Below are 14,486 nucleotides of genomic sequence, written 5' to 3'. Positions count from 1 at the left end.
ATTGATTTTATTTTGTTGTTCAGTGCACGTATATGTGTTTGTGTACCTCACCTTGTGGTAAAAGCAGCTGGCACATCTCTGCCATCAGCGTGAAGTGTCCCGCCTCTGAACCTCGAGTCAGAGCTGGCAGTAGCTCCTCTAGAGTAGACGGCCAATCACACAACAGCTGACTCAAAGCACACAGTGTCACGTCCAATGAAATGTGAGATAAGAGCTGAGGAATAAAAAAATAGCGGAAAATTAAAGAATTTGACGATGACATCCAATAGAATTCTTATAATAGGTTTTATTGTCAGTAAAAAACAAATTTTTGGTCAGAAATGATCTATAATACATCTTATAATTTCAACACCCCTAGTGCTTATATAAAGCCATAAATCACAACAGTGCTTATATAAAGCCATAAATCACAACAGTGCTGATATAGAGCCATAAATCACAGCAGTGCTGATATAGTGCCATAAATCACAGCAGTGCTTATATATAGCCATAATTTACAGCAGTGCTTATATAGAGCCATTAATCACAGCAGTGCTTATATAGAGCCATAAATCACAGCAGTGCTTATATAGAGCCATAAATCACAGCAGTGCTGACATAGTGCCATAAATCACAGCACTGCTTATATAAAGCCATAATTTACAGCAGTGCTTATATAGAGCCATAAATCACAGCAGTGCTTATATAAAGCCATAATTTACAGCAGTGCTTATATAGAGCCATAAATCACAGACATGCTTATATAGAGCCATTAATCACAGACATGCTTATATAGAGCCATTAATCACAGCAGTGCTTATATAGAGTCATTAATCACAGCAGTGCTTATATAGAGTCATTAATCACAGCAGTGCTTATTTTGTAGCCATAAAATCACAGCAGTGCTTATATAGAGCCATAAAATCACAGCAGTGCTTATATAGAGCCATAAAACACAGAAGTGGTTATATAGAGCCATAAAACACAGCAGTGCTTAGATAGAGCCACAAATCACAGCAGTGCTGATATAGTGCCATAAATCACAGCAGTGCTTATATATAGCCATAATTTACAGCAGTGCTTATATAGAGCCATTAATCACAGCAGTGCTTATATAGAGCCATAAATCACAGCAGTGCTGACATAGTGCCATAAATCACAGCACTGCTTATATAAAGCCATAATTTACAGCAGTGCTTATATAGAGCCATAAATCACAGCAGTGCTTATATAAAGCCATAATTTACAGCAGTGCTTATATAGAGCCATAAATCACCGACATGCTTATATAGAGCCATTAATCACAGACATGCTTATATAGAGCCATTAATCACAGCAGTGCTTATATAGTCATTAATCACAGCAGTGCTTATTTTGTAGCCATAAAATCACAGCAGTGCTTATATAGAGCCATAAAACACAGCAGTGCTTATATAGAGCCATAAAACACAGCAGTGCTTATATAGAGCCATAAAACACAGCAGTGCTTATATAGAGCCATAAAACACAGCAGTGCTTATATATAGAGCCATAAATCACAGCAGTGCTTATATAGAACCATAAATCACAGCAGTGCTGATATAAAGTCATAATTTACAGCAGTGCTGATATAGAACCATAAATCACAGCAGTGCTGATATAGAACCATAAATCACAGCAGTGCTTATATAGAGCCATAAATCACAGACGTGCTTGTATAAAGCCATTAATCAAAGACGTGCTTATATAGAGCCATTAATCACAGCAGTGCTTATATAGAGCCATTAATCACAGCAGTGCTTATATAGAGGCATAAAATCACAGCAGTGCTTACATAGAGCCATAAATCACAGCAGTGCTTATATAGAGACATAAAACACAGCAGTGCTTATATAGAGACATAAAACACAGCAGTGCTTATATAGAGCTATAAATCACAGCAGTGCTTATATAGAGCCATAAATTACAGCAGTGGTGATATAGAGCCATAAATCACAGCAGTGCTTATATAGAGCCATACATCACAGCTGTGCTTATATAGAGCAATAAATCACAGCAGTGCTTAAATAGGGCCATAAATCACAACAGTGTTTATATAGAACCATATCGCACGTATGATATGGCACATCTGTATTATACACAGATGTTGCTCAGCTCAATATTTTCATCCATTCTGTCTATGAATTTCATTAAATGTATTATATTAATCTGTCAACAGTGTCAAGTAGATCCGTTGGCATCTTCAATTCACACATACTTGCTTCATGGGAACACTAGTGGTGGCAGGAGGATTCTCGACGGCTTTCAGCTGTTGATGAAGCGTTTTCACTTTGACGGGGTCAACAGCCGCCACTCCAAACTCGCTCTGCCACACTCTGTGCACCGCGGAGAGAATGTTCTCCTCACAGGGCTTAGACCAGGTGTGTGAAGAGGCCACGGCCCAGGTGACCACATCTGTATCTGCCAGTCTTTGGGTGAGGATCTCATTAACACAGAACATCAGTCTGTGACCCTGTGAAGAAGAGGAGAGAAAGATGCTTTAGGTACACTGAACATTGATAATGTTTCAATAGTTACCATGAATAAGCTATAGGGAGAAAAAGGCCATATTTACCTTAGAATACAGTTTATTTCATCATAATGGCTAATTGTTGGTTAGACAAACACACTATTTATAGTAATAATATCAATTATTCATCATATATTAGATGTTTTATTGACTTTTATATTGCTTTTGTCAAAAAAAAAGAAGAAATCCACTAAAAGACAACACTTGAAAATATATTTTTCTTCCCTTATAAAACCGTAAATTAATTTATATCAGTCCCAGTTTAGCTTACTAATTTATTGAATATATATCTAATAACCAACAGCTGAAACAAACCAAAAGCGAGTCTTGCGTCCTCAGGACTTCCTGTGCTGCGGCCCAGTCCTGGGAAAGCATCAAGTCTTTGGCGCACCTCAGAGAGAGAGAATGTGCGAGCTCACTTTCTCCTGATACCCACGCCAGATTAGCCGCTGTCTTCAACGACATCACATCCCCTTTCTTGGCAATGACTTTAGCTGCATCAAAGCTCGAGTCTCCGGCGAGGTAACTGACAGGTGAAGGAAGAAAATACTTTGGTCAGTCAAAAAAAAAAGTCTGTTTCACTTATATTACCCCATTGACTGTATACAGCAATTTAAATCAAACCACAATATCATACATACAATAAAGTGATATGGTACACATGTTGACTGAGATCCAGTTCAAGGGATAGTTCAGCCAAAAATACATTTTCTATCATAATTTTCTCACCCTCATGTCATTCCAAACCATATGCATTTTTTTCTTCTGCTGAACACAAAAGAATATATTTTGAAGAATGTTAGTTAGATTTTTTTTGTGCATACAGTGGAAGTCAATGGGAACCAAACCCGTTTATGCCGATTTTCACTAGCCGACAAGATTTGTGAGATCACTGACAAATGCCCGAAATCAAAGGGCCAAATCGGTGCTCGTTCAAAGCGAGTGATTTGAGAGAGGACGTGATCTGAGAGAATCAAAATCCTGCGGTGTGAATGTGTTCTCTGACTGAAAACTACGACGACGATGACCTACAGCCAATGAGAGAGCAAGATACAGGACAGCAAGAAGTTTGGGCAGGAGTTATAGACCACAATATCACTATTTTAATAGATATATTTACAATTATATCAAACAGAAACAAAAGCACAAACATTTGCTTGACCAGCAGCAACAGCAGCACATTGCAAAATTATTTATTTACCCCCAACTCTCTTTGCAATACACACAATCCTTGCTCCCCTCGTCTCCCCAACCATTTCATGCTGCATAATCTCTTTTTTTTCTCACCTTTTCGCTGCAAATCCATGCACAGACAATTTGGATCGCAATCTTCTTGCAGGCTATCATTTTTAATAACAGTTTCGGTCTCACGCACGTGTGATTTAGCAATAATTCCTTGTCACTTCTCGCGTGTGTTTGGTTGTGAAGCGTAGTTTGCTGGAGTTGTCTGCGATTCTTTCTTTTGCAAAGTTATGCAGTGTGAATTCTCCTGGCGCCAATCCATCGCTCAGTGTGAGCTGAATGTTACCCCAGATAGTCGTGCAGTGTGAAAAGAACAGTGACCGGACTACTTTGAAAATCGTGCAGTGTGAACTCGGCATTAGTTATTAACATTAGTCAAAATATCTTCTTTTGTGGTTAGAAGAAAGATATGCATACATGTTTGGAATGACATGAGTAAAGGTTGACAGAATTTAAATTTTTGGGTGAACTATCCCTTTAATTATAGAAAGTACATTTTAAATTATTAACTTTATTACCAAAAATGTAATATGTAGCAGCCCAACACTTTGCATTCATAATTCATTTCACCCTATTAAAAAAACAGACCATTTAAAGGCATCATGAATTGAGAAATCAAATTTTCCTTGATCTTTTGACATGTAAGAGGTCACAGTATACATATACACTATATACTGTATATATGCTAATGTGTTTTCACTCACCATTTTGCCGCAGTAGCATAATGGCCATCCTTCTCCAGCACTGCGGCCCAGCTCATGTAGAGATCCTTCAGCACAGGGTCTTCTGGCTGGAGTCTGGCTCTGGCTAAAGCGATGGCCTCGCTGAAGATTTATTGCAAAAAACAAATGTGAACCTTCTACTCAGGCCAAACACCATTAACATGACAAACAATTGCTTATATTGTGATGTTTCCAACCGGTAGAACTGGTGGCCCTTAAGAAGGTTGATGGCCTCATAGAGTTTATGGATGGAGACGAGATGTGACGCTGCTTTGAGGAACTGCTCTTGGTGGCAGAGCTGCTTCACATACGCCTCTACAGTCCTGGCCCACACCTGGTAGCCCGCTGAGAGAGGGTCAATGACAAATAAAGATGTCCAGGAGAAAAGGAGAAATCTTTTTGGGGTTATTATTTTGGAAATTTAAAAAGCTACACAAAACTTGTTTTTCTATGATTTTCCAGTCACATGCAAAACAACAGTGTTTCATGCATGCTGGTTACACCACACTGACTGGCCAATATTCTGAAAATTGCTTCACTGCATTTTTAAAAAGAAATGATTTAAGATTAAAGTCCCCCTGTAGTCAATAATTTTATGCCCTAAAACTCATATTTGATCACCAAAATTACATATTTAAGCGTTTTTTCTTTGAAAAAAATTTCTTCATGCCTTAAAATAGCTTGAATGTAACTACACTCTTGCCTCATTTAGTATACGCGGTTCTATGAATATGCAAACGAGCCCCGCCTCCACTCACTCACACCAGCTAATAGATTCATTCGTTGTTGATCACACGTCGACCTGATTGGTTACAAGATAGTTTGTGACGTCAGAAACACCTGCGATTTCAAACCGCGTTTTTAAAGACTGTCTTTGGAGAAAATACTCGGCAATGGTGTTGTCATATTAAAAACACCACAAAGACATATAAACAACAGTAAAAGCTGGACTTTCACAACACACTTTACGCATTTTTACAAGAAAATATGTTTACAATCTCTGGACAGTTTTCTTGTGATATTTGTTTTACCCCACAACATTTTCAGCATGATGTTTAAAAAATAATTAAAAAATAAACATTTATATAAATATAATAAAATAATATATTTTTTAATATAATTATAAAAATAATTTCATAATAAAATGTAAATTTTTCTTAGTAAGTATTGAAGTAAAAAGTAAAACAATAATATACAAATATAATAATAATTGTATAAATTAAATGATAAAATTTGGAACAAAAAATTTGTTCAGCAGTCATAATACCACAAAACGTCTCACCCATTGGAGCTAAACTGAGGAGGTGGTCAGTCAGCTCTCCTTTCTCCACAGCGACATTTATTGCTCCGATCACGTCTCCTTTCCACAGCCTCAGATACACCATTGAGTCATAATGACCAGCCTCCATGTGGCTCTCCTCTGTTCAAAACACCACAATGAACATAACACCGCTTCCAAATCAATGATGCCCGATTCATCTCAGATCTTCAGTATCCAAGCAGATATTGACCCTGCACTGGGCTTGACTCACCTTCCTCTTGAAACATCCTGTAGAGGGCATCCCTGTCTGTGAACAGGCCGAGCTGAATATAATCTCCAGATCCTGGAACACAAGCTCCGCTTTGCCCTGAGGAGCAGAAGGGAAAGGAAATGCACTATACACATGATAACCACATATTTACTCTCATTTGGTCATTGCAGAAGTTTAAATCTTTAAATTCCTAATTGATCTACATGATAAGAAAAGCTTGTACTACATCGATAATACCATAAATGTTACTTGGTATATGGAAAAGAATGATTTCCATATTCATAAACCTACCATTCTACCAGACTACCATTCAAATGTTTGGGGTAAGAAAGACTTTTTTTTTTTTTTTTTTTAAACAGACCCCAAATTATTTGAACGGTAGTGAACATGAAAGTCCAAGTAAATAATACAATTCCATGATATTATTTGGGTGAATGACCAAAACAACATTTAATTTTTTTTGTTAATGATGTTTCAGAAAGTTCACAAATATCATTCAATTAATCTTGTTCCATTTCATCTGCCTTGTCGCAAGCCTTTTCTGCGTCAGAAAGCGTCTCAGCAGGACAAATGCATTATTATACCATAGTAAACATCATTCTAAATATAAAAGAATAGCAGTCCACACCACAGTTATATCAATAACAGCAAAGAGGAACAATACCGTTGGAATCACTTTCAGAATGATTTTTTTCAGCTGATGAACATTAACAGACTGAAAAAATCCAGAATCCATCCTGCTTTAAAGGTGCAATGTGTAAAAATTTTGAGTATCTATTAACAGAAATGCAATATGACATCCATAACTATGTGTTCAGTGGTCTATAAAGAACTTACTTAATAAACCGTAATGTTTTTACTACCTTAGAATGAGGCATTTATATCTACATAGGCGCGGGAATCCCCTTCTATGAAGGTCGACATATTGTGACGTCATGTTTCTACCGTAGCCGACAGCGAACAAACAGCGTTACAGAGCGCGTTTCGTCACTACCTTGAAAGAGAAGCCGCAGAAAGCTAGAAGCTAGCCATAAACACCGTGAGTAGTGACTTTTCCCTTGTCAGTGGTGTAAAATATGTAGTTGGATTGTTTCATGTAACTTAATTCTTCTCCCTCGCTGTGTTATGGCTTTGCTATGTGGGGATAAATGTGCTGGTTACGTTCGTGAGACAGCTGATTAACACTCTTGTCATTGACCGTAAAACAGTTACAGGAATCACCAACCCGTCGATCTTGGAAGCATTTTAAGTCGATCGAGTTTCCAAAATCAGAGAAAAAAAGCCTATTGTGTGTAGTAAATGGTGTCTAGGGGATGCGGAGGCGCTTGCTGTTACAATCACGTTATTTTTGCCGCAGGCAGCTTTGGGCTCATGCGGACGCATCCAGTATAGAAACTTGGTTTACTCTGGCTATTCTCTGCCGTCTCAGACGACGATGTTTGTCCCGTTTTCGCCACGGTAGCTTCTTCGAAAGGGAGGGGTGAGCGGTGGGCTGAGCCCTTAGTGTAAACTCGCAACCGAACCGCTAGATGTCGCTAAAAGTCACACACTGCACCTTTAAGAGCTGGAGCATTTAAAGAGGCAAAAAGACATAAGTGCAGCACGTTTATAATGAAACGAACAATTTGATCCGCTGGTGTGGATGCTAATATAGTTATAGTTCAGGGCTCCAGACTAACATTCGAGAGCAGTAGCACCGGTGCCACTAAGTTCTTTCTACCTGATTTGGTAGTGCTGGAGGATTTTTAATCATAAAGGTAATTAATCATAAAATTACTATTGTTTTGCATTTATAAGTGCAGTAACTAATACTATTCCATGTCTATTTCTCAGAAATCCACATTTGACAGTAAAGCACTGAGCTTGAGCTGAAATGCAGATCAAATTAACTTTTATTAACAAAAGTAACATGTAAAAAACAGATTTTTTATAGATAATTATTTTTATTATTTTTAGTCACTTCACTTAAATTGGATAATATTTAGAGCCCCGAAGTGCTGGAAAAATTGTGAAGCACTTGAAAGTCCCTGAAAAGTGTGTGAATGTTACTCTCAAAAGGTTGTACAAACCCTGAATGAATACAGTAAAAACATTAGACTATTTCTGCCACAATACCATGGTTACAGTTAGCATTACTACATTAAATCCATGGTAAATGTTGGTGATTTACGGGCTGAAAAGCCTTTCATATCTCATACGTTCATGGTACAATGTTTCTCCTGGTTTCCAGGTCAACGCTATTTGATCTGATATGTTAAATAATAGAGAATTCTGCACTGAATTTGAATGTTTCTCATTAGATCTTGCAGTAATGTTATTAATACTGCTGTGAATCCAAACACTTTCTCACCGGATCACCCAGCGCTGTGTAGTAACAGTGTCACATGATTGAGATCGGTCCACGAGTAAAACTGTTGTGAGCTTACGATGCGCTGTCTATAAACTGCAAAAAGCTGACAAATTGTCCGCGCTGCGCAGCTCAAAACAAGAAGCACAATTTCTTTATGCTTTCAATTTACGTTAGATTTTGCTCATATGCAACAGAAATGGCAGCTCTTATCAGTTGGGCATCGTGGTGGTCGCACCAGTCCAAACTCTAACAAAATTTAGGCACACAGCAAGAAAAAAGGTCCCATATTTGACTATTTGTTCGCAGTTATCTTGACCGTTATCGCTCTTGTTCTGAATGGGCCTTTAATGTTTCTACATGTTTTTAAGCCTGATGTTGGGCTCCTGACTTACCATCCGAGTGTCTCACAGCAGCGAGCGTCAGACAGTCTTGTTGAAGTTCCTCTTTGGGTCGGTGATCCATAGAAGTACTGAGCGGGAGAATGGAGCGAGGCTTTCTCTTTTTCAAAGACAGATCTAAAATGAACAACAAATGATAGAACATAAGAGCTTTTACAATGTTCCCGTTTTCTTAAAGCAGGTTTGATGTCGATGACGACAAACAAACACCATAGTTTTTTAAAGACCCAAGTTAATTAATTATTTGTTCATTTAAACGTATTAATTGATTCATTTGTTGATATTTACTTTGTTGTTTACTTTTTACTGTTAATAATAATTGCTATAACAGTTGCCAAGCAATAGAGCAACCAGCCGCAATTATGGAATGAGAGGTCAATCTTTTTTTTTTTTTGCATGATACGTTCAAAAATAATCCTTATACCACATCAGTAACAGCAAAACTATTAGGACATTGTACCTAACAATCGTTTTTTTTTTTAAGGAAGAATATATTCACTGCACACGTTAAGGCAGAGACCGACCTGATTTCTCTCTTTTCTTCTCCTCTTTGACCTCCCTTTTAACTGCATGGATGAACTTTTCTCCATTCTGAACCCTCTCAGTGCCACGTGTGTCCACACTGCTCTCTCTGGACCAGCCTGTGACCCCAATGATAAAGGTTATTCATCACACAACATCCAGACAGCCGGAGTGACATTTCAAAGACGGCACTGGAAGCACAAAAGCGTGAGGAAGCGGAAGAGACTGCGAGAGATGAAAGAGAGAAAGATGGGCCATTACCCGTGACGGAAGGAGCGTCTGTGTTCTCCTTCTCTTCCTCCTCCTCATTGTCTGACTGGCCCTCTTCTGCTCCGCTGCCTGCTGCCCCTTTCATTTCTTCACCTAAAGCTAATTCACTTTCGTCCACCTTCATCCCTCCTTTTCCTGGTGCCTTCTTTTTCTTCTTGGGCTTTTTCTGTGGTCCTCTCTTTTTCTCGATCTCAACACGTTTTTTACCTGTTGATGAAAACATCAAAGTATGCGTATTTTAATGTTTATTCATGTCCATTATGTCATGGTCTAGTAGTAAAGTGGAAGAAATGATTGGTTCACACGCCGCTTGAAATTAGGCACTACAGTGATGCCACATTAAAGAGTGACAAAATGACATTCATTGTTTGAATTTTGTGATTAAACCTGACAGAATTTGAAAGCTCAGACTTTCATTTCAAAAGTGACAAAGCTTACTGAAAATATTTAACGAAGCCTGTTTCCGCCAAAGAATAATAATTAAAAAAAAAGGGAATTGCAACTTTTTATCTCAAAATTGCTGGATATAAAATTGCAATTGCGTGTTATAAAGTCAGAATTGTGAGAATTGTCATATAATTAAGTGCAATTCTGAGGAAAAGTCTTTTTTTCCGTAGAATTGGGACTTTATAACACGCAGTTGCGAGTTTATATCTCGCAATTTTGACTTTATAACATGCAATTGTGACTTTATATCACGCAATTCTGAGTGAGAAAGTCACAATTATCTTTTAAAATGCTTTATTCTGTGGCGTAAACAAGCTTCCATATTTATTGTATGGTATACGTGCTATAAATAAAGTTTAGTGAAGTTTTTTTTACCTGGATCAACTGAAAACAGCATGGACTAAAAGATATTGGTTCATCAAAATAAAGATTTAAATGAGAAATCGATATTGTCAACTCGGACATAGCGGACATGTTTACCTGTTGTAGCTTATCCATGTTTTGAGCACAAAATAGACACTGACACAGTCACAATGTGCCATTAGAGAAGTGTTATTTTAAACCAACGTTTCAGTCATTGATTTTGGCTGGTTTCGGACAAAACCAAAAATTTGTTTCAGTTGAATATGTTTGAATACAACGATATACATACTCTTGGGAGGTGTGACGTGTTCCTGCTTGGATATGGCCCATTCTTGGAGGGTGAAGTCATCTCCACCGGTCCAGATCAGATCTGGGTGAACAGCAGACCACTGGACGCACATCAGCCGGCCTGAGTGACCCCTGTAGTTACACACCGGCTGCTCTTTCAGCACATCCCACACCTGTCAACAATGAGCTATTACACACTAATACAATTTCATTCGTATTGTTCTGGACGATGGATTATCAAAAACGCATGACTATTTAAAGAAATTTGACAAACCAAATTTGCCTTTTTACATATAAGTGGTCTTTGTACATTCTGCAAGTTTCATAGCTTTAAACATCATCATTACAAACAAACCACTTATTTAATTAAGCTCCAAAAATCGGCTCGTTTTGATATTGCGGGACCTGTGACGTCACACGGGCAAATATGACTGCATATGCCAGAGCAAGACATCAACAAATAGTTATACATCATCACCCGTCCACTGGTATTTAGTCGCTTAAAGGCCCACTGAAGTGCCTTGGAACGCGCAGCTTTGTATCATGCGTTGATGTAATTTCCACTGAAACAGGAAGCTAAAGCGGGACATATTGAATGGGTCCTCCCCCTTTTCAAATAGCCAATAGCGTTTAGTTTACCTTTAAGAGTGCAAGTCGTACTTGACAGCACCATGGAAGAGAATCTGAGCGCTGATGATATGTTGGATTCAATAGTAGAGGTGTGAATAAATTCTAGACCTGGTCAATGTCAGTGAAACACTAAGCATGCAGCATGTATAATGTGCCTAAATCAAGGGCTGGTGATTGGCTGTGACGAGGCACAAGGAAAAACAGTAGTTTACGTCAGCTTGAAGGCAACAGCGCGCGATGTAATGAATAACCCAGGCAAGTACTGCGTGCATCGCGCGTGCTGTGAAGTAAAAGAAACTGCGCGTCTGCGCCATTCATTGTGGCAGAACCATAGCGCAGAACATGCTGGAATCATATTTAAATAGTCCCTTTGCGTTTAAATATTCTCACTTTGACAACATTTAATTTAAGAGAAACTATCATCACATCACAGAAGGAGGTATACTCGGCAACCCGTCAAAATAAACGTTTGCTTTAACTTAAAGAAACTGCGATAGAAATATATTAATCTTGAATCAGTATAATGTTCATCTTAATGTAATACTGCCACTACTACTACAAATTCAATAATTATTAAAAAAAAATTGTCCATGTTATAATTTTAACAGTAAACCTAAGTTGTGTAGCACTTGTTTGCCAAAAAAATATAAGGCTTGTTTAATTTCATTGTAATAAAAAATTGTTTTATGGCTTAATTTGATTACCAGAAAAATAAATAAATTAAATACACAGCACAACACACACAAAAAAAAAATATAGGGCCCTATTATTGTATACAAATTAATAAATTAAGTTGTTTTATGAATTCAATTACCATAATTAGATATGTTTTTGATTGCACCATTAAAATGGAATTATAGACAAAATAAAACGGAAAGCACAAAACTGGGTGAAAATAAAATGGAATAAAAAAAACATTAAGAATGTAATTTTTGTTAAACTGTTAATAAATTGCTGTTAAATTGAACAAGTTTGATGATTTAAATTAATTACACATGCTTTTTAGTTAATAGAATCCAGAAAAAAAGAAAAAAAAGAAAAGAAAAAAAAACAGAATCCAGAAAAATTTTAACATGGAAAAACGGAATTAACTCACATTAAACTAGGTATCTTGTAAAGTGTGCTTATCCTTAAGGGGTGGTATAATGTCCTGTTCACATGTAAAATAAGTTCCTGATGTCTCCAGAGTGTGAATGTGAAGTATTACTCAAAATACACCACATATATATTTTTATATATCATGTTAAAATTGTCACTTTTTGAGGGTGAACAAAAACACACAGTTTTTGTGTCTGTTCCTTTAAATGCAAGATAAAATGTTTTTAAACCTTTATTTGTTAGAAGAAAAAAATGACATAATAAATAAAAGTGTAACTTGCCTGAGAGGTTCCGTCATAACATGCTGTCACCAGACGCCCATCGTGATGGGGACTCCAGGCTAGGCCGGTGATTTTGTTGGTGTGACCAGAGAGAGTTCTGAAAGGTTCAGTCACCATCACTGGACTCTCTGACGGAGTTTCTGTAACAAAAAAAAAACGTAAGAAAAACAAGCACATCCAAATCCCTGATATACTTCAAGCAAAATTGAAGAACGAACTATTGTGATGTCACTTTGAACAAAATCAGGCCAAAACGAAATGTGCTTGGAGTTTGTTATAGAGTTCGAAACAGCTTCTCAAAGCGAACTTTCCAGAAACATCTCAAACTACAATTGGTCTATGGCGATTACGTAATGGATGGGTGTGCCTCTAAGGCTCTGCCTTCTTCGGTTCATTTATTCTGTTCAGTCCATCGAGGTCAGACGCGAGTAAATGTGAACACACTGGAGAGCTACTTTACAATAGAAATTGAATTTGTAATTCTAATTGAAAGCAACACTATCCAGGTTTCTTCGAAAAAAGGTTTAACGCTTTAAAATGGTTACCGATATAGCTGATAGTAATGCCATTTATCAATGTCATTTATCATCAATAATTTTTTATATTGAATAAATTAAAAATAGGTAATTGTTCCTCCCATTTAAAAAAATAAAAGTCCTATTACCAAGCATTCTTTTCAATCTACAATCTAACAGGCCAATAAAATTAATCAAATAGAGGTTTATATTACTTTTTTTTATATTACATTATATTTTTTTATATTGAAGTACAAAGAAACCCATGACACTTTTTAATAAAGTTTTTGTATATAGTTTAACAATGTATAATACAGTTTTGGGATGAGGAAAATATAGCATCTTGAAAATCTCTCCAGCTCGTTAAATTAAGGCAGTTCCAATCCAAAAAGTAAAATACACAAGTAACAAGTTACATTTACCTTTATCCAAAGCGACTTACAAATGAGAACAATAGAGGCAGTGAAACTTAACAATATGCAACAATAAGTGCTATGACCCTTCCCAGTTTAATCTAATGCAGTACATGCACTTTTTTTCCCTTTCAGATAATAAATATTGAATAGAAGATAAAGTGTTAGTATTAATGTTACTTCTGTATATAAATGAATAAATCACTAATTAATGTGTCATAAAATCACAAGTTTGATTTCATGGTAAGCAGCTTTCCTAGGCTACATTATAAATAAAACTCACAAACATGTCAATTGTTAATATTGATTACTATTTATTAATATGTAATATAACTTTATCTAAAAAAAAATAGGGAAATAAAGTGGTTTAAACCCCAAAAGCTCTAAACGAATTGTAAAATTGTTGTGAGAATTAAAAAAAAGCATCAGTTAAGCTAACATTGGCCATTTAAAAAGGTTAAATACCAAATAAAATATTTAGGTTACAGCTGCATCTGTAACCAGAATATATAGCATATTTAGTAATATATAGCAAGCAGTAAACTGGCAAATTTGATTTGTCTCACTCCCCATTCACTCCAATGGTTTAAGTCTTAACCTCAAGTAGGTCCTTCAGGATGTCGTGGAGGGGTGAGGTGTCTAAGTCGCAACATCTAGCTACTGGAGTGCCTCAGGGCTCAGTGCTTGGACCACTTCTCTTCTCTTCATCTACATGTCATCACTAGGATCTGTCATTCAGCAACATGGTTTTTCCTATAACTGCTGTTCTGATGACACAAAACACTCTCTCATTCCAATCAGAGAGTCCGACAGTAGCAGCTCACAGCTGACAGACAGTTCTTGCTGGATTAAGGACCACCACCCTTCAACTCAAGTTTGTCAACCAAA

At 37.0% G+C, this 14,486-nt stretch overlaps 1 protein-coding gene across 2 annotated transcripts in view; it reads right to left on the bottom strand.

Moving 5' to 3' along the window:
- The window catches only part of gemin5 (gem (nuclear organelle) associated protein 5), a 31,999-nt gene that overhangs the window by 2,793 nt on the left and 14,720 nt on the right, over positions 1–14,486 (bottom strand). For both annotated transcript variants that reach the window (XM_077196714.1, XM_077196715.1), the window contains exons 14-25: positions 12,671–12,810; positions 10,663–10,834; positions 9,555–9,770; positions 9,296–9,412; positions 8,766–8,888; positions 6,024–6,119; positions 5,774–5,911; positions 4,689–4,836; positions 4,474–4,593; positions 2,843–3,053; positions 2,216–2,470; positions 52–214 (exon numbers count right to left, since the gene is read on the bottom strand). In XM_077196714.1, coding sequence (XP_077052829.1) covers positions 52–214; positions 2,216–2,470; positions 2,843–3,053; positions 4,474–4,593; positions 4,689–4,836; positions 5,774–5,911; positions 6,024–6,119; positions 8,766–8,888; positions 9,296–9,412; positions 9,555–9,770; positions 10,663–10,834; positions 12,671–12,810 — 1,899 coding nt within the window. The remainder of the gene's footprint in view (positions 1–51; positions 215–2,215; positions 2,471–2,842; positions 3,054–4,473; positions 4,594–4,688; positions 4,837–5,773; positions 5,912–6,023; positions 6,120–8,765; positions 8,889–9,295; positions 9,413–9,554; positions 9,771–10,662; positions 10,835–12,670; positions 12,811–14,486) is intronic.

This window comes from Siphateles boraxobius, unplaced genomic scaffold, assembly GCF_051911475.1.
Source record: "Siphateles boraxobius isolate OS27281-9 unplaced genomic scaffold, OSU_SipBor_1 11, whole genome shotgun sequence".
NCBI lineage: Eukaryota > Metazoa > Chordata > Actinopteri > Cypriniformes > Leuciscidae > Siphateles > Siphateles boraxobius.
The sequence above is the reverse complement of the archived record's forward strand: the minus strand, read 5'-3'. Positions and strand labels throughout refer to the sequence as shown.